Source organism: Phoxinus phoxinus (assembly GCF_949152265.1).
Source record: "Phoxinus phoxinus genome assembly, chromosome: 23".
In the NCBI taxonomy this organism is placed as follows: Eukaryota; Metazoa; Chordata; class Actinopteri; order Cypriniformes; family Leuciscidae; genus Phoxinus; species Phoxinus phoxinus.
In genome coordinates this window covers 2,385,702-2,406,238 of record NC_136898.1, presented here as the reverse complement: position 1 = coordinate 2,406,238, position 20,537 = coordinate 2,385,702, and the positions used below count along the sequence as shown (strand labels likewise).

The window sequence follows — 20,537 nt, the reverse complement described above, 5'->3', positions numbered from 1 at the left end:
CGTAGTTGAAAACACACCTCACTGTTTCAGTGAACGATTGTTATTATCCCGCAGTAATGATGCCTATTGTGGCGTATGCATTGTTTGTGCAGGATAATAACTGTTGGTTGCTCTGGAGCTGGTATGCGTGAGCTATTGTGGTCTCTCGTGTTGTGAACGCTCTCTAAACGCACATTTGAAATCTGACTCAAGCTCCTAACCGACAGGATTATGAAAGAACGAAGGACAACGCTGGGAAAAGATTCACGTCTTTCTATGGGCACAGATATTTTTACACCGCGCTAAAGCCACAATGATGTCAGCCACAAACACACACACACAAGACTCGTACACACGAGCTAACAGGGGTCAACTGGAAATTACAGAAATGACATTATTGAAAATGATTATAGTGCATGTTATTCCATATAAAACGGTGACTTGCTTTGACTTGCTAAAACTTTCCTTTTCGGCTGACGTCACCAAACTCGACTCCTTTCTGGTGTGTGACGCCCACTTTTACAGCGCAGCCAATTCCAGATCTCAAACCGAGACCGGACAGGTCATCTGGTTAATTATCCTGTTTTTACTCAGAAATACGTTACAAAAGTTAAAATGGGTTTCATGTTGACTAAACATTCAACCATTTTATAGGAACTAGTGTTTATAGAGTCATAAGCACAAAAAGTAGTGATTAATAATCAAACTGTGACTATTTGCATATAAAATAATAGCATTACTAAACATTACACACACACACATACATACATACATACAGTATGTATATGGATGGATATATTAAATACTATTAAAAATCTGTAAAATACTTTTGAAGTACACACACACACACACACACACACACACACACACACACACACACACACACACACACACACACACACAGTAGATATATAGATGGATATATTAGATACTATTAAAAATCTGTAAAATACTTTTGAATTACACACACACACACACATATATATATAACATTATTTATTATAAAATGATTTAGATACTATTAAAAACACGTACAAATATGTAAAATACTTTTGAATATATATATTTAAATTGTCAACCACACACACACACACACACACACACACACACATATATATAATATTATTTATTTTAAAATGATTTAGATACTATTAAAAACACGTACAAATATGTAAAATACTTATGAATATATATATTTAAATTGTCAACCACACACACACACACACACACACACACACACACACACACACACACACACACACACACACATATATAGTTCTGATGTAAAACAGCTTTAAAACATCTTCAGTCAGATTAATACGCTTTCATTAGCCAAGAATAATTAGCTATAAGTATCAGCCTCAACTTTCTATGTGGGTGCATACCAAAGTATAACTATATTTAATATAAACACAAAGCAGATCTGTGTTAGACACCGCACTATGCGACGGCACGTTCCTCATTGACCAGTAAGCCGGATCTGAAAGCATGCCTGTGAAAGAGAGAGCGAGTAAAACTTTACCAGATTCCCTCCGTGTTCCTGAGAGAGCTGGTGGAACGCGAGCGCGGTTTCATAACGATACTCATGACGAAATATCTCTCGGCTTTCTCTAGACCTCGTCAAAGTCTGTCCTTCTCCGTGATGGACATGTTCTCCAGATAATCCAGATCTGTGCTCAAACTGTGTCTCTGAGTCTCTCGGTGTCTGCAGGGGAAGTAAGCCGGAGTGAATATCACGTTTCTAGTCCCTAGCAGTGGCCTAGCAGTGGGAGTGTGTGTGTGTGTGTGAGGAGGGATAAACCCTCAGGGTCCTGTGTGCGTGCGTGTGTGTGTGTGTGTGTGTGTGTGCCGTATCTCAGCGAGGGAACCAGAGCGGACGGCTTGAGGGAGCGGAGGGGGTGGAAATGCAGCTGGTGACAGCGTCAGAGCCCACTTCTCAAACACACACACACACACTCACGCTAACTATGACAAGACAAGAAGAACATCACCCAAGGGAGAGGAAAAACACAATGAGATCTCTTTAGCATCTCAATTCATTCTCCACGACAGAGCAAACCGAGACCTCCTGCTTCTCACGTTTCTCTAAAGACGTCACGTGTCTCCAATAGAGCTTCAGCAAACACACACTGCTCAGATTCAACATATCACAATATCAGTTAACACACCAGTTAGAGTCGCCACATAGTTGGAAAGCTCAGCTAAAAGCAGATTTGTATTCTTTGGCTTTTAATTAGGGCTGTTTGTTTGTTTGTCTCAAATGTTCATGAGTGTACAGCACTTTGATACATAAAGTAGTTGTAAAGTGCTCTATAAATAAAGGAAAGATGAAACAAGGCAAACAGTGCTATTGTTTACTAAAGGTTAACTATTTACACAGTTTACAGTAACTGAAATAAAGCAGAAATAACTCAATATAATTATTAGACAAAAAAAATTAATGAAAATTAGAAATGTTGCATTAGCAACTAACTGAAAAAAGTACTAAAATAAATTAAAGTTACATAAAAATATTTAAAAAACGAATAAAAATGATGAAAGCATCAAATAAATAAAAGTTAATTTATATAAATAAAAGTTAATTAAAAAATGAGTAAATATTATAATAGTAAAATAACACGGATCAAAAGTCAGATCTTTCAAAATGAAAAGTTTAGAGATCTCAACATCATGAAGACCATTCCCATGATGCCAAGGGTGGTTGCTAGGGTTTTGCAATCTGGTTGCTAAGGTGTTCTATGAGGTTGCATGTGAGAGGAGATTTGCCAGTATAAAAAAGGACCGAGTGTCTCGATGGGAAAGCGGTGAGCTGGAGTGTGTGTGTGTGTGTGTGTGATGGTCTTGACAGGAGTCAGGAGATATGGAGGTGTTTCGAGAAAGCTTGAATGGCTTTGTTTGCAATGTTCCAGTTCTTAATGTGCAGCAGCTCAAATGAAAGCTTGTTTTCACCATGGAATAAAACATAAAAAAATTAAAAAATTAACTGACTTTCTATCTCACAATTCTGAATTTATAACTCACAATTGAGTTTATATTTAGCAATTCAGAATTTTCCCGAGTTGTGAGTTTAAATCTCACAATTCGGACTATAACTCACAATAGCTCAAATCTGAGGGGAAAAAGTCAGAATTGAGAAATGATTTTTTTGGGGGGGGATTCATAATCATAATATAGGTATTCATAATCTACTTTATAAAGCATTATATATTTTCATGAATAATTGTAACCCAACTTAAAATGCATTACAATATTTTCAGATTCTAAAATTGGTTGTTTGTCATGTGTTTTAATGCATTATACTTTCTAAAAGTGTAAAATTAATAGAACTTTGGTTACAATTATTCATAAAATCATAAAATGCATTATAAGGTGCAGTACAAGGCATAATTAATGCATTAAAAATACTTTTATAATGCATCCTAAAGACTTTAAGTAAAGTGGCTTGCAATGTTTAATCAAAATGCAATAACTTGCATCCAATAAGCTATTGGATAAATTTAACTAATTGGCAAATGTAGCAGTTTATGAACATTTGAGCTAATATCTACGGAAGCCCTAAGAGGCCATGGATTATTTCTATTTTTTATGTTGTTTTCTCGTGATCACGACTTATTTTCTAATGATCTCGACATAAAACCGGTTTCACGACGTCACGTAATTGTATTGAGAAAATCTCGCGCCTTCTTACATAATTTAGTAGTGTTGTTTTTCTATTAGTTTTAAATACTGTTTAATTTCTTATTCATCATCTTTCAAACATCATTCTGTAGCCATGCAGACGTCCTGGTCCCTGAAGTTGGCTGGCAACGAAACTGACTACACGTTCAGGGTCGCTATATTGTCTTCTAGGATAAAGTTGTAGACCTGACAGCCTCCTTCTCAAGTGTCGGACACTAATGTGAAAGTCGTCAATCACTGACAGACATAGAGCTATTTCAGATTGAGTGAGTCCGTTATCAAAGTAAAAGTGAATGCGTCATCCATGATGCTGCTTTATTCTGCTTTTGATGCTTATACTTGCCGAATACGCAGAAAAAAGCAAGTCGTGATCACGAGAAAACAACTTTTGTTATGTCAAGTTCACGAGAAAATTAAGTCGTCATCTCGAGAAAAAAACATAAAAAAGATAAATAACCCATGGCCTCTTACTGTGCGTTCACACCGGACGCGGATAGCGTGTCAAATTCGCGCCTGCCGCGTCTAGTTATACGCTTGACCACTTTGTGTCCATACGCGCGTTACGAGCGAAATTGACGCGCGTAAAAACATAGTTTGAAGCGAAATTGACGCGCAAAAGTTTCGAAACCCGTTGGCGGCCATCTTTTTACAAGATGTGTGATGTTGATAGATCATTTATCGAGAGAGTCACCGCTCTGTATTTGCTCTGGAGAGCAGAGCGGTGGCGTAGGGATCATCGTCGCCGTATGTGGGTCCACCAGACCCTTCAGAGGCGAACCCAGTTTGGCGAGTTTTTCACCATTTGCTCCAGGAGCTGCGTCTGGATGACGGCCGCTCTCAGCGGTACTTCCGCCTGTCCCGCGCCCAGTTTGATGACCTGCTGTCCCGCATCGGAGCGATCATAATCCTATGTCACTTTATGCCACGTGAAGAAAGCAGGCTCCTGATTGGTTAACGCGGCACGAATTGACGCAGAAGTTCAGATTTTTCAACTCGGACGGCAGACGCAAATTCGCGTCAAACGTGTGGATGCACAAAAAGCACTTTATCAATCGCGCATAACGCGCCAGACGCTATTCGCGCGTCAAGCATATTCGCGTCTACCGCGCCGCACTCTACGCCTCATTCGTGCCGCAGGATATTTTTACGCGCGTAAAGCCTTGTTTATACTCGACGCGTCCGCACGAGCGCGAAGTGCACGCGGCAAAAATTACGTTATTGCAGTGTTGGCGGTCGTGCGCGTTGGGTGCGCAAGGGCCCATTTCGCCTGCAGGTGTGCACGGCAGATTTTGTAACATCGCGCGCGGCTCCGCATCCGAAGATGAACGACTTTGAGCCGAATCTGGCCGAGCACGAACTTCTCATCACACCAGCACCCCTAAATTAGTTGCTTACATTTAAAAAATGAGCACACAATAGCATAAAAAGCCTTTTTAATGAACATAAAGGTCCATGGTTAATACAAATGTACACGAAAGTTAATGAAATGTTTAGTGAAATTAGAAAATATTTAAGAGATCGTTAATTTATTTGTATATGTACATGTATTCCCATATAGGCTAGCCTACATATATTTTGTTCTAATGTCACAAGTAATAATCTCAGGGTTTACTGGGATTTACAAGATTATTTTTGTATTGGTGGTGGTAACTAAAATAAACATTGTCACGTGTTTATATTTCTTCTTCTCACCGATTCCTGATGGTTTAGAGAGGACAATTACTCGAGTCGCCCCCTGTAGTTTGAAAGAATAGTACAACGGCGAGCACGTCAAGTATAAACGCCTCGACCGTTTGGAGAGGTGCGCACGCAGTCAGCGGAGACTCGCGCTCGTGCGGACGCGTCGAGTATAAACAAGGCTTAACGCGTCTTTGCATTGACTTAACATTGAAATCACTCGCGCCTGACGCGCTATTCGCGTCCGGTGTGAACGCACCATTAGGTCTTCCGTAAATATCTCTACTTTTCATAATCCTACTTTATGTTTTACTCAGTTTCACTCAGAAATGTCACAGTGTGGAAGTTAAATTGGGCAAAAAAAATCAAGGTTTTCTTAAAGGGCACCTATTATGACATTTAAAATGTTCCTAATGTTGTTTAGGGAGTCCCCAACAACAGTTTTACGAGCATGCAATGTCAAAAAACACTTTTGTTTTCGTATAATATGCATTTATTTTTACCTGATTTGCTCACCGACTCCCAAATGAATCGTTCAACGACTCGTTTTTCCAAACCCCTCCTTTGCGCGACGCTAATCTGCGGTGATTGGTCAGATGACCCAGCAGTGTTTACATAGATAATACTTATTGTTTAACACGGAGTACAATTATGCTTTTATCAATTAAATCGTGTTATAATAATGATTATAGTCCACTGCTTTGTAGTTTGTAGTAAAAAACTAAAAATAAGATAAAGAATTTAATGTTATGTTAGCGAGCATAGCCCAGAGTTCATATTGTAAAATCACAATCAGTCTTTGTTTGCGTTAGCCCGATGCATAAACATAACGTTTTTACAAAAAAAAAAATGCAGTTACGTTACTACGAGGTATTAATCTATTCTTTAAGACAACTCCGAAAACAACGACAAACACTTCACATATCTCAATACAATTGCCATTGAAGACCTAGAAGCTAAACGGTGCTTACACAACAAACAAAATAATTATTAAGCATGCTACATAAAACATAAAAGCAACAATTATTAATAACACTTACAGGTTGTGATACGGAGGAGGAAGCTGATGCAAATACACTTGGAACTGAATAGGGGTGTCACGATTCTCCAAATCCTCGATTCGATTAAATTTTCGATTCTAAGGTCACAGTTCGATTCGATTCTCGGTTTTTAATTTTTTTTTTTTTTCAAAGCACAGGTTGCTATGCCATTCGGCGTCTCATAACATGGACATGATCTTAATTCCATAATGTCCATAAACATATTGCAGGTCATAAACTGAGAAAGTGCGCGCGTCTGGTGTGCGATACCTCGAGTTGTCATAGACGCGACGCGGTGCTTCTCGTCCGGTGTGTGCGATGCCTCGTGTTGTCAAAGACGCGGCGCTTCTCTTCCGGTGTGTGCGATGCCTCGTGTTGTCATAGACGCGGCGCTTCTCTTCCGGTGTGTGCGATGCCTCGAGTTGTCATAGACGCGGCGCTTCTCTTCCGGTGTGTGCGATGCCTCGAGTTGTCATAGACGCGGCGCTTCTCGTCGGGTGCGGACCCCAGAGGAGGTTGACTCGCAGCATTTCAACACGCGTGTTTTTTTCCGCTTGACAAGCCGACCGAACGTGACATGGGGGCGTGGCAGCATCGACGATTCCATTTTTTAATTCGATGATCGAGATTGTGACTTAATTTCGATCGATTTCGATTAAAAATCGAAATCGTGACACCCTTAGAACTGAACCTTCCTTCAATATCAGCCAGCTCGCGAATCCAAGTTTGATTGCATTTAAAAAGCAATCGTCTTCAAAATGGCGCGAACAAAGCACAAGCTCGGACTATACTTCTGTGGTATAGTTATATGAATTGTAGCCACTTAGTCTTCAAATTGGGCAGATGAAAAAAGTTTGCTTTTGAGCCGCACTTCAGAACACAGCGTCTCGTCGCCATGATATTTTCCCTGGCCCTGGAGCGCAATAAGTGGGCGTTTCGTATTCAAATAACTTGACAAGTTGACGTCATCTAGTCAGAGAAAAAGCTTCGGTCTTCTAACGATTCATAAAAATGACTCAGAGTCGACTCTTACTTTTGAAAGACAATAACTTTATATACGGTGCACTTTCATATTTCACACTTTGCAGGATGTTTTTGTTCACTTAGATCTATGTTACACACTACATGAAAGGTAAATTTCAAAATTCCATAATAGGTGCCCTTTAAGAAAAAAAAGTTCCTTGTGGCACTTCTGTGGTTCACGTATGACGTCAAGCTGTAAAACCCTCTTAGGTCCTTTATTTTGCAGGGTTTGTGTCTGTATTCTGCATGATGTGCTTTACTGCACACTTCTACTTCCTCAACGCTGAACTCGAGATGCTCTTACTGCCACTCTTAGATATGGGAATGCAATTGAATTTCCTTACATGTGAGTGTGTGTGAGTGATATTGCCCAGCAGACCGTATCTGATCTAATAAAAAGACTTACTGATCCATGAAGTAGTGTGTAACATCGCAGGATTTAGGCTGAGACTTGCACTTCCACACGAGCCCCTCCATCCGTCATTACAGTCCGCTCAGATTCCTAGCAGCTTTAATTAAAGCAATTAGCAGAGCAGAGGTGTGAGCGCTCGTCATGATCTGAGGAGGATCTACAATAGGAGGAATAAGCAGCTCTTTCTGCCAGACAAACGAAATGCAAACTCATTTTACGTCACTGCATGACTTGATCAAATCTTTCCATGCCTTCTTGGAAACATGTTTTAACATCGCTGTGATTAGAGCAATATCTCCTGGAAGTGAGCAGTTGTGTTACAGGGAAGATGAATAGAAATCTCATTCAGCTGTGTTTAGGATATAACCAAACTCATTGTGAGCTGATGGAAAAGTGTGTGCACAATATTAGCACAGCGTCTCATGACGTTCTGACGACACACATCACTCGTGTCATGAGTATTTCTGACCGACAGGGCAAGCTTTCACATGGAGAGACGGATGTTTTCTTGCATCGAGGTGAAGGAAGTACATGTGCAATGGACATCTAATGGCATTAAGCTTCTCTGATCATGCAGGAAAGCCTCAGCAGAACCCGACAAGTGAAGAGCTGCAGGACAACAGAACGAGGCCCTCTGGTGGACAAGATGGAAATCACAAAACTGCAGTTTCATTAGTCTACCTTTTGACAAACTAATGATGATAATAATCTGCCATATATTCCAATAGATATTATTCATCAGAACTAGCTGAAGATGCATGGTTAATCATTCAAAGATTGAGATTTTGATTCAAACGCCCACGCGATCAGCTTTTAAACCTTTGACTGAATCACAGCGAACATTCAGATCAGAGTCATTTCAACCTCACAGTATCTTTATTTCTGTGTGACAAGTATTCAGATTATCACAGAAGAACTGGGATAAAGGTTATAGTTCGGATATAAACACTGATGTCTACGGTAATGATCAAAATAGAGCAAATCACCTTTTGAGAGTTATACTTGACGCTTCAAATAAGGATCGTAGCGATTACATCCTTACACCAGTAGGTGGCGACGAGAGACTGTTATAAATGTATTTGTCATTGAATCATTCATTCAACAATAAAAATAATAATAAATCATTTTAATTAAACATTTTTAACCCCTTATATTGGCACCCACGACCACGGCCATTATATATTTAAAACAGTAATATCCTATATTAAACCTAAACCAATCTTGACAAACTATATATCATTTGAAAACTTACAATCTCTAGTTTTCATTTGTGGTGACTGATTTTTAAAATACATTACAGAGGAGCTGTAAATTATCAATTTGCAACAAGAATATTTTCATACTAAGGCGTGTTCAGACCTTTATTTTGAAATAGTGATGAATATGAAAAATCATGAAAGAATGGTAAAAACCTCAGTTTGTTTTCATGCCAAGAGTTCAAAAGATAGCATCCATTCAATTGTTTTAGAAAAAAAGGTCTAAAAATGTTTTAAATATAAAGAAGATAATAATAGATTCAGCATTAGTGATGTGGCAGCGAGCTATAATGCACATACGTGATCTTTCTGTGTTTCTTAGAGGTTGAATTCATTTCAAAATCTGCCAAACTTCCAATACTACTTCTGAATAGGATGTCTACTTCATAAATTGTAAAAATAATGGTTCAGATCACTCAAACAACATATGGAAATGAAGGCGTGCTTATATGGGCAGTGATGTCCACTAGTGGAGAAGTGTGGTACTGCGCCCAAACTAAATCTCACTGAACGCTCATTTCAAGAGATATCAACCTAACATTAGAAACACAACTTGTTCAGATTTTTGCCTTTGATTTTTTAGCAGTTTTAGAGTCCACCAGGTTTTGAAAATATATATTTTATATAAAATATGAATAATTAATTTTTTTACGTTGTACATTTTCATAAACTCAAACTTCTATAACTTTTTTTCTGTTTAACTTTCTTAATTTATTTCACGTCTACAAAAATCTGCCAAATATCTTCTTAAAAAGAAGACCAATCTTACATCTATATTCCAAAGTATTCTTGAATTACAACCATTTAAGTTCAGAATCTGCATTTTCATGTCTATTAAAAAAAAGGGGGCGCTTGATAAGGGGTTAAAAAGACTGCAGCAATTCACATTATCTCAGAATTTCTAGTAAATTGATATGTTATTTTGTTTAGCTGTCTGTTAAGAATCGTGATCTCTATTTGAAACAAAAAAATGGTGATTCTCAGTCTAGTAAATGCGTGAGATCCTGTAACTGGTCTTAAATGTGAGATGTGCGTCAATGCAAAGGAAAGCAGTTTCATCAATAACATCTTTGGTGTAACACTTGAGGTTTTCTTGTGAAGGAAACTGAAAATAAAGAAGTATCAGGGCAATTTATCAACATACAGGGCCAAAACCAGTTTCCTCTTTCAAAATGAATATCGCACAATTTCTCACATCCTAATCTGATGTGCTGTGACCGTAAATGCAGAAAATACTCGAGCGCATGCTAGGAATAAATTATATATTTAAATATATTCAAATAGAAAGTTATTTTAAATTGTAATAATATTTCACTATTTATTAATTAATATTACACAGTATTTTTGATTAAAAAAAAACTTTCAAAAAATATTTAAAATATCTTACAAACTCCAAACTTTTGAACAATATCGTATAATGAGAAAAATAGTTAAACATATATATAGCTGCAAAAAATAGCCATTAATTAAATGTAATATTATAGATTTTTTAATATTAATATATTAATATTAATTTTTTCAATATTTTTTTATATTATACAACTAAAAACAAAGGATACAAATTTTAAGTAACACTTTATTTTAAGGTGTCATTGTTACAGTGTAATTATATATTTAAGTACTGAGTAATATTAAGCAACTACATGTATTTACTTTAGGGTTAGGGTTTGGTTGAGGGTTAATTGCATTTAATTATGCATATTTTACTGTTATTACTATAGTAAGTGCATGTAACAATGACACTTGTAACAAGTGCATGTTACCAAATTTGACAGGCTAATATGAATCTTTTGTTCTCCATCATCACACACTGTAAAAAATGTGGCTGCGATTAGTTAAAATTTGTTGAGATAACTTAAATATCCAACTTAACCAAACTAAACTAAAGTTAACTAAACTTAATATTTTAAGTCAAGCTTGAACACATACTTTTTAAAGTTGAAACAATGTTGGATTCTAAGTTGTGCTAAATAATCGCAGCAATTTTTTTTACAGTGCAGGCAACAGGCTGGAATCAGTGAATTAATGCAAGTAATATTTATGCAAGCAATGAGTACACCTGTCCTCTAACTTTATTTACAGTGTGACATTTCACTGCAAATACGAGGAAAACGAAGAGAATCTGACAACGAGATAAACATAAATCTTCACTGCAAACTACAAACTTCACAGCAAAGCGGCCACAACTTCTGCCAGCTCACCACAGACAAACACTTGAGTTTAGCAAACCAGAATCAGCTTATCTCCCCGTGTCAGGAGGCGTCAGATCAAGAACCCTGCAGTGTGTGTGTGTGTGTGTGTGTGAGAGAGAGTGTCTGAGCCGCTCTGTACCTGTAGGATTTGAGCAGGCGCTTTCGCTTCATGCCTCTGGTTACGGCCTGGAAGGGAGCGATGAAGTGACCCGTACAGTCCATCAACACGACTAAACTGGAGCCTCGTCTTGAGATGTGCAAGTGCTTCCTAGACTGTGTGTGTGTGTGTGTGTGTTGCACAGTCTCCTCCCCTCGTCTTCACGTGGCCTCCGCTAACCCTGACTCCTCCCCTATGGTAATCTGATTAGCATCTAAGGACACTGAGTCCGAGCGAGGGCTTCTCTTACCTCTGGCTTTCCCTCAAAATCCTGTACACAGCCGAAACTGACTGACCTCTTCTTTAAAGGGATAGTTCACTTCGAAAATTTGGTTACACTGTATTTTAAGGTGTCAGTGTTACAGTGTAATTATACATTTAAGTACTGAGTAATATTAAGCAACTACATGTACTTACTATAGGGTTAGGATTTGGCTGAGGGTTAGTTGCATGTAATTATGCATAATTTACAGTTATTACTATAGTAACATGTAACACATGTAACGAGGACACTGTAAAATAAAAGTTTTACCGAACATTTAAATCCTGTCATCATTTACTCACCCTCGTATCATTTCACCTTTATTTCTACTTCATATTATTTTAATGTATTGTCATAATACTGGTCATGTATTACCGTTTACCGCACTTTGCTGTTCTTCTAGTTATTTATTAGCAGCAGCGATTGGATTTAAAGTCTGCACATTCACTGAAAAAAACTTCTGTTACAAAATAAGGTGGATACAATAAAGATGGTTTCACAGCAGCTTCACAGTAATAAACAGGATAATAACTGAAATGATGCAAACTTCATCAAACATGAGGCCAATTCATAGTCATTATTCAGATTTCAAACCCATAAGATTTAGTTTAATCTTCAAAACAGCAATTAAGATATTTTAAATGAAACCTGAGAGGTTTCTGAGAAATACAATCAGAGGTTATATAAAATCTATCCATAAAGATGATGCACTTTTATCATGGATAGATGAACTTTTATGATGATAGATGCACTTTTATGATGATAGATGCACTTTTATGATGATAGATGCACTTTTATGATGATAGATTAACTTTTATGATGGATAGATGCACTTTATGATAATAGATGCACTTTTATCATGGATAGATGCACTTTTATGATGATAGATTAACTTTTATGATGGATAGATGCACTTTTATGATGATAGATTAACTTTTATGATGGATAGATGCACTTTTATGATGATAGATGCACTTTTATGATGATAGATGCACTTTTATGATGATAGATGAACTTTTATGATGGATAGATGCACATTTATGATGGATAGATGAACTTTTATCATGGATAGATGAACTTTTATGATGATAGATGCACTTTTATGATGATAGATGCACTTTTATGATGGATAGATTAACTTTTATGATGGATAGATGAACTTTTATGATGATAGATGCACTTTTATGATGGATAGATGCACTTTTATCATGGATAGATGCACTTTTATGATGGATAGATGCACTTTTATCATGGATAGATGCACTTTTTTGAGCTTCAAACTGATGGTTGCAATCCACTGCCATTATAAAGCTTGGAAGAGCAAGGACATTTTTTTATATAACTCCGATTGTATTCGTCTGAAAGAAGAAAGTCATATACTTTGTGAGGGTGAGTAAATCATGGGCTAATTTTCATTTGAAAGTGAACTAATCCTTTAAGAAGTGTGTGGGGGGAGGAAGAGCACTGGTGTAAGTCCTCCTGATGGCCTTGTGTGGATGTGAAACTGAACTGTGTTGGGGCTGGAGAAGAAGTTAAAGCTCTTTGTGTTTATTCTTTCTAAACCTATCAAGTCATCAGCAGGTTCAGCGCTGGTGTTAACTGCCCATCATCTGTGTGAACCCAGCAACTCACTGAATCAGAACAACTGAGACGAGTGTCACCTGAGAAAACACGCTGATGGGGCGAATTCTCACACTCTTAAGCTGCTTTACTCCTCGCAGAACAGAGCAATCAGATTACGGCTGACATTTACAAAGTTTAGCACAAACAGGTACGATTCATTTAATTCCTCCAGGCCTCAATTGAACAAACACCTTTAGTGAGCTCCTTATTTGATTTTGAGAAAAAAATGAAACTAATTATGTGGCGCTTGTTGCAAAACACGATGCTACAGTCGGACAGTTTTGTCACTAAGAAAAATAACAGAAGATTTTAAGCATCATTCGTTTCTGTAGTGGTCGCCAACCCGTTTATCGCGATCGACTGGTAGATCTTTATCCCTGTCTTGGTAGCTCCCGAAAATACAGAAAAATAAGTACAAAAAACACATTATCAAGGTTTAAATTGCGAAAATTTTACGACCAAAATCAGCAACTGTATTTTTTTTACATCCGTACCCAAAGAAACGCTTCTTTTCCACAAGCGCCACCTGCTGTCAGGGAGTGAATCTGCATATTCGTTCAGTCCGTCTGTTTTTGTTTTATGCAGGTGTGTCTTATGTAACAACTTCACAAAGCTAAAGTCAGACCATTCTGTATTTGTTCTAAGTCAAAAACAACCGTTTATGCTACTGTACAAGGTACAGTACAACCTTCAGCGATGGTTTCGCTAGATAAGACCCGTATTCATCGTCTGGTGTCGTTTAAAGCCCTTTGAAGCGGCGCTGACACTGTCATTTGGACCTTGAACCGTTTGGTCCCCAGTGACGTCCATTATATGGAGAAATGTTTTCATCAAAAACCTTCATTTCTTTTCGACTGAAGAAAGAAAGACATGGACATCTTGGATGACATCGGGGTGAGTAAATTATCAGCAAAAGTTTTTTTTAAAGTGAACTAATCTTTTAACAGATTGAACCCTACTCTAACATAACTTAGCCGATTAACAGCAGACATCCAGATGCATCATCAGCCTTATTGGTGCATAATGCACATATATCAAATATTTCTAAAGCATTCTGAGTCAAATAAATGCAAATATCTTTTTTGCAATCTGCAGATTGTACAGTATTACCCTGAATATCAGCAACACCAGTTGACTACATTGACACCACTAATAACAGCAGGTTTTCCTCAGTGTGTGAATGAGTGTCTCTCCTGATACGGCTCTATTAGGCTCTTTAAGGTGAATGTGATTAAGTGATATATAAACACATTAGCAGCCTGAGCTCTGCCTCTTCATTCATTCACTTTAGGAATAAACAAATGCATGAGAGGAAGTGTTTACACACTACACCAAACCGCCATAGAAGGCAAAGCATCCCGACATAAACACAAAACGCTAAAATTCTGCACTGCTAAAGTCTGTTCATACATAAAACAACATAAACATGTTAAAAACGGCAAACGTTACCATCGCCTCCGGGCTTTAATGTCGATGGGTTTGTTGGTGGCGAACGGCGAGCCGCTGGAGGACACGCAGAGAGGATTCACGAACAGCTCGAGCGAGTGGAGGTCGGTGCGAGCGGGTAAACTCATCTTTAACATCAGCTCATCTCTTCCCACGTCCTCTCTTTATGAACACAGCGCGAGGCAATGTGACACTGAGCATTCATAGTCATATTCAGACACCTCGCTGAACCTCTAGCTGAACATTCAACCCGACGTCCAGAGACCTGCCAGTGCAGCGCTGGAGCTGCCAACATCTGATCAAACTTATGAGGCTTGATGTTTATTGACTGGTTCTTGGAAACCGCACACACTCCTGTTACTGTGGCACTGTTGCGTAGTGACTGACCAATATATGAACTGGGACTGTGAACTGGATCATATTTGGTCATTTTGAGATATCTATGTGGATTGGCCATTTTAAGGCTGATTAAACTGCCAGCAGGAGATGATGTGCAAAAAAAAAAAAAATTGTAGGGGTGTAACGATACCTTCAAGTCACGATTCGATACACATCACGATACTGAACTCACGATACCATATTATTGCGATACTCCAAGACATATGATAAAAGTGTACTGTTGATTAAAATGCAAAATTTTATATAACATTGTGTGTGTAAATTAATATGTTTGGACTTAGTGCTGGAAACCCAAAGCACAGGACAATAGAGACACCAGAATAACAATATTCATGATTCTGAAGCTGAAAATACAGAATTAATTTAGAGGATAGGCCACTTTTTATCATTTGGCATTATCAGGACCCACAAATATTCCCCCATTGCATTATTATACATCATAAGCAACATTATATACATTATATATAGTAGTTTAATGTAGTACTGACACTAGAACTAAAAAAAAATTCTCACAAAGAAATTTTCCTTTTGGGTGAACTATACGCAATACATATTGTCACTATCCATGATATATATTGACGCATTTTTGTATTGCGATATTGTCACGGTGTATGGTGCGGGTGAAGAAAGGCAGAGGCACAAAGATCCAATTCAAACTTTTACAATAATAAACTCACACAAAACTGGTACAGGTAGAAGGGTAACACTCCCAATACACTGTAACATTAACAAGGACCGACAAAGACAGACTGAACAGAAGCAAACTAAATACAGATACAAACGAACACTAACAAGGTGAAGACAGGTGACACAGATAATGATGGTAATTAACAAGACACAGGTGAATGATTGAGGGAGTGAGTTCAGGTGTGAAGACACAAGGGATTCTGGGAAGTGTAGTGCAGACTAAGACAGACAGGTGCAGATGAAGACATTGGCTGCATTCCAAACCGCATACTTCCCTACTATTTAGTATGGGAAAAAGAGTAGGCGAGCGAAAAAGTATGTATGAATCCAAAAGAGTAGGCGAGAATTACCTGGGTGACGTACTAATTATCGCGAGATTCGGACTTAAGTGCGTTCCAATATGCCTACTTTCCTACTATATAGTAGGCGAAAACAGTACGTGAAGGAAGCAGTACGTTCGAAACATCAGTATTCATAAAAGAGTAGGCGAGAAGTTCCCGGATGGCTTACTGCTTCCAGCCAGATTTTTGAGTGCTCAACCGGTGGATACTCTTCTATCCCAGGAGGACACGCAAGAGGATACGTCATTATAAAACATCACGGAGATCAGCGACGCCGGGGGTTTCAAATGTGACTGAGTAAACACGGTTCCTTGTGTTAAAATTGCATGTGTTAAACTACTATAGAGTAAACGTTTTAACTGTTGAAGGTGTAAAGGAGTTAGACAGTATAGTATGATTGTGATTTGGCTGTAAAAACTCGTTTTATTATGTATAACGTTAGCTCTAGCTGACAGGAGCTCCAGTAAGGACACGTAAGTTACGTCTCTAACGTGGATTTACATAAACCATAAACATCTTAAAGACGCTTATTTTAAACGTCTATTTACATCTGACAGGAACATCTTTTATAAGTATTGCAGAAGAGCACATCACAACATGAAATATACATCTGAGTGATATGTGTGCTATTATGTAGAACATATCTATAAAGTAACTAAACATAAGTTATCTATTTTATTTGTCCATTAGTACTGTTGATAAATTGAGGAACATGTATGTTGGATAAAAAGTTAAAACAACCTCAACATGTAAATGTAGTGTTGAGCTCATAAATCACAGAGGTTATGGGAGTCTTGTCTGGATGTTACAGGGACAGAAGAACAGATGTGTGTTTATCCGGTGGAGAGAGGCTCATGAAGCTGAAGGCTGTCATCAAAGGCTTTGAGTGAGTATACTACAGAAATTAATAATAATTTAAATATTAAGTTGTAGTTTATTTTAATTATTGTAATTTCAAACAGAGTTATTACAGCACCTTTCTGATTCTTGATTTCTGTGCATTTGCTGCACAGCTGTTGTGGTGGAGCAGGACCTGCAAGGAAAGATGATGGCGGCATTTGTGGAAAAAAGCGTTCTTGTCTTCTAAATAATACTGAAATCAAATGACATTGTGCTGTTAAAACTACTGCTTTTGTGTTATGTTTGTGCATTTTTGTAGGATCTGAAATGTCAGCAGACTGGTGTGAGCACTGAGGATGAGGAGCACAGAGCTGAATCCTGGAGATCGTGCCATGGACGAGACCCTCCATCACTCCACCGGCCCTTATTGCCTCAGATTGTGAAGCACAACACATCACGCAACAACCTCCGGCACGGCTCACCTCTGGCGGTCCGCTGGTTCATCAGAATAAAGCCGCAGAATGGGAACCGCTGTGTTGAGATGGCAGTAGATGTGGTTCAGTGCCTGTAGCCTATATACATGATTGTAGTTTGAATAAAGCTTTGTTTCATGTGTTGACTTGCATTTGTTTATTGTGTGATGGTGACTTTCATTCATTAATTTACTCCTTTATTAATATTTATCATTGTTGTCAGTAAATCAAATATCATTATTTAATTAATTGTTTGAATGAAAATGTAGATATGTTCACAATATACACATCTAGAGTGTATTCATGCATAGCTATGTCATATGACATACATTACATTTTGTTTGTTTTATTGATTTTTTTCAGTAAAAAGTAATATAATTAAGTATCGGTCAGTATTTTTCACGGTAAGCCACTTTTGTTTGTGGATGAAAATGTTTGGATATAAAATAAAGAAATTAACAACATATTCAAGAGATGACAATTTTGGGATTTCGTAATAAAAATAAATAATATCGTTAAGGATAAAACGGTGGGTCACATGAGTAGGGTTAAATATAAGAACTTAAATCAACCCTAAATGTATTCTCAAAATAAATGGGCAGCAGTTTCTTTAAAAAGACCATAAAATGAGCAAGTTTAATCAATATCAAGATATTTACAGATAGATGAATTAAACGTGTCGTTCAAATCTTTTAAGTTGTTGCACTTGTGATAACGCGTTGTAGGTCACATGATAACGTCAACATGGCAGATGTCCGGTTCGCATTCATACTTAACGAGATTTGGCTATAAAGTACCTACTCTTTTAGCGCTCGTTAAGTAAGTACTTATTGAAATTAAGTACCTACTCATTGAGTATGCGGTTTGGAACGCAGCATGTGACAGATATATCGTGACACTGCTACTAAATCGGCATCTGTAAATGTATGGACAGGCTCAAAAACCTCAAAAAAAAAACATGCTAATTAAAGCACCACCACTAAAAAAATATCAAAAAACGAATACTTACAAACGAATACGAATACACACAGCTGGCAAAATGTGCTATAAACCTTATGCGCCGGAGAAACAAGCGCACATCCATCTTTATAATACTGTCTTTGAACTTGCGTTTTATGTGGATTAATGTTGTATATAAAGTGTGGATTGTACAGTACATAATGTTGTATATAAAGTGTGGATTGTACAGTACATAATGTTGTATAAAGTGTGGATTGTACAGTACATAATGTTGTATATGAAGTGTGGATTGTACAGTACATAATGTTGTACATAAAGTGGATTTATGTTGTACAGTTAACAAAAGCTATCATGAGCATTGTAATGTTTGAAGCGGATCATAACAAATGTCAGGGGTTGATTTGAAAACAAGATTTTATCATTCATAAATACGTAAGGTCTATATAGTAGAAAGGTGATTTAAAAAAAAAAAAACTGACTAGAGCAAACTAGAAAACACCCATAATGCACTGGGCATGCTGCTGTCCAAGGCCAATCCCACCAGTCTGCTATGGATAAACTTACCAGAGTCAAATAGAAACATTCCTGATTATTATTATCAATATCATAATATTTTTCAGGATCCTTTGATGAAAAGATAAAGTTAACAGAGCAGCATCGATTTAAAATATATATATTTTTAACATTATAAATGTCTTTACTGTTGCTTTTTTTTTAATGCATACTTACTAGTAAATACTATAGTGTTTATTGGTCAGTGCTTTCTAGATACTAGCATATGAATATATGGTTATGAACGTTGTTCCTAACTCTACTGTACGCCGCATGTGTAACGCTGCCATCCTCCTGTAGTCACTGTACGCTGAACACACACGCTGAAGCAACCGTGAGTGTAAGTGGACAGGTGAATTCATTGTGTTGATTCATGAGTGTGTGTGATGAAAACAGCAGAGCAGCAGATGTTTGTGGGAATCATAAAGCCTCTTCCTCTGACTATTCATTTCTCTACAGAACAGAAAACTATGACTAATTCAGGGAAGAAGATCTGGCTTCATTGATCCCATCTGCTCTGAAAGGATTTTGAGGTTGAATCTGATGATTCATTTAGCGGCGTGCTGCTATTGGGTCGTCCAGGGCCAGGTAACCGGGCAGAAAATATGACCGCTGAATATACAGCAGCAACATTAAATATGAATTCAGGATTAACACTGTATTATATTTATGGGGAGTTAAACCATTCTGTGAAGGGAAGGCAAACCATTATCTGATGCAAACTTATTTATTTAGTGCAATTAAACAATATTTTGATTTTTTTTTATAATATTAATAATAATAGCTGTTGGAACTGTATGCTTTTGTAAAAACGCATCTGCTAAAATAATGTAATTATTGTTAAACATGAATCAAATTATGTTTAACAAATAAAATATGGAGGGAAAAAAATATAATAACATTTGGTCTAAAGGGTTAGTAAATGTAATTAATAAATGTAAATATAACTTTTAATTAATTAAATTAAATGTAACACAATTTAAATAAAAATTTAATAAATTGTTATATTTTATAAAAAAAAATAAAAAAATAAAAGAAACGTGTGTTTTCTCCCAGTGTGTTAAGCGGTATCTGAGCCGGTCCTCCCGCAGTGCACATGCACAGGAAGAGGTCAGTGTTATGTAGATCAGGTGCGTGGCGATATATCACTGTGTAAACAGCGAGTCTAAACTCTGCATTTTTCATCAGCACTGTAACCATAGTCCCGAGGGGCAGACGAAACCTTCTACAGGTGGAGTGCTGGTAATGTGCGCTTCGTGCAAACAAGCTAACTAAATAGTTGTCGCATGCTAATTGATGAACAGCATGGTGTGATTGGCCCGCCCTCCTGGCTGGCTGAACCAATCACATCCCAGGACTGAAGCTATATGCCACACAAAGAGAAATTCTCCTGTGATTAGATGCACAAGTGTTCCTTGTGTAATCCTGCTTGGTGTTAGTAAAGCACGCTGTGTTCCCTTTACACACCACTAGAGGGCGACACTCTCATATCTGATCTTCACAAAACAAATCTATTTAATGATGTTTGCCAAACACAAGA

General features: G+C 37.5%; 1 protein-coding gene across 9 annotated transcripts in view; it reads right to left on the bottom strand.

Annotated features, from left to right (window-relative positions):
* LOC306991857 (3',5'-cyclic-AMP phosphodiesterase 4D-like) overlaps window positions 1–20,537 on the bottom strand; it is a 278,174-nt gene that overhangs the window by 49,840 nt on the left and 207,797 nt on the right. The window contains exon 1 of one of the 9 annotated variants that reach the window (XM_079600087.1): window positions 11,397–11,545. The exons of 6 other annotated variants lie outside the window; for them this stretch is intronic. In XM_079600087.1, coding sequence (XP_079456213.1) covers window positions 11,397–11,479 — 83 coding nt within the window. In that variant the 5' untranslated portion in view covers window positions 11,480–11,545. Of the gene's footprint in view, window positions 1–1,501; window positions 1,719–11,396; window positions 11,546–20,537 lie in introns of those variants that run through there. 2 more of the 9 variants (XM_079600088.1, XM_079600091.1) reach the window with 2 other exon arrangements.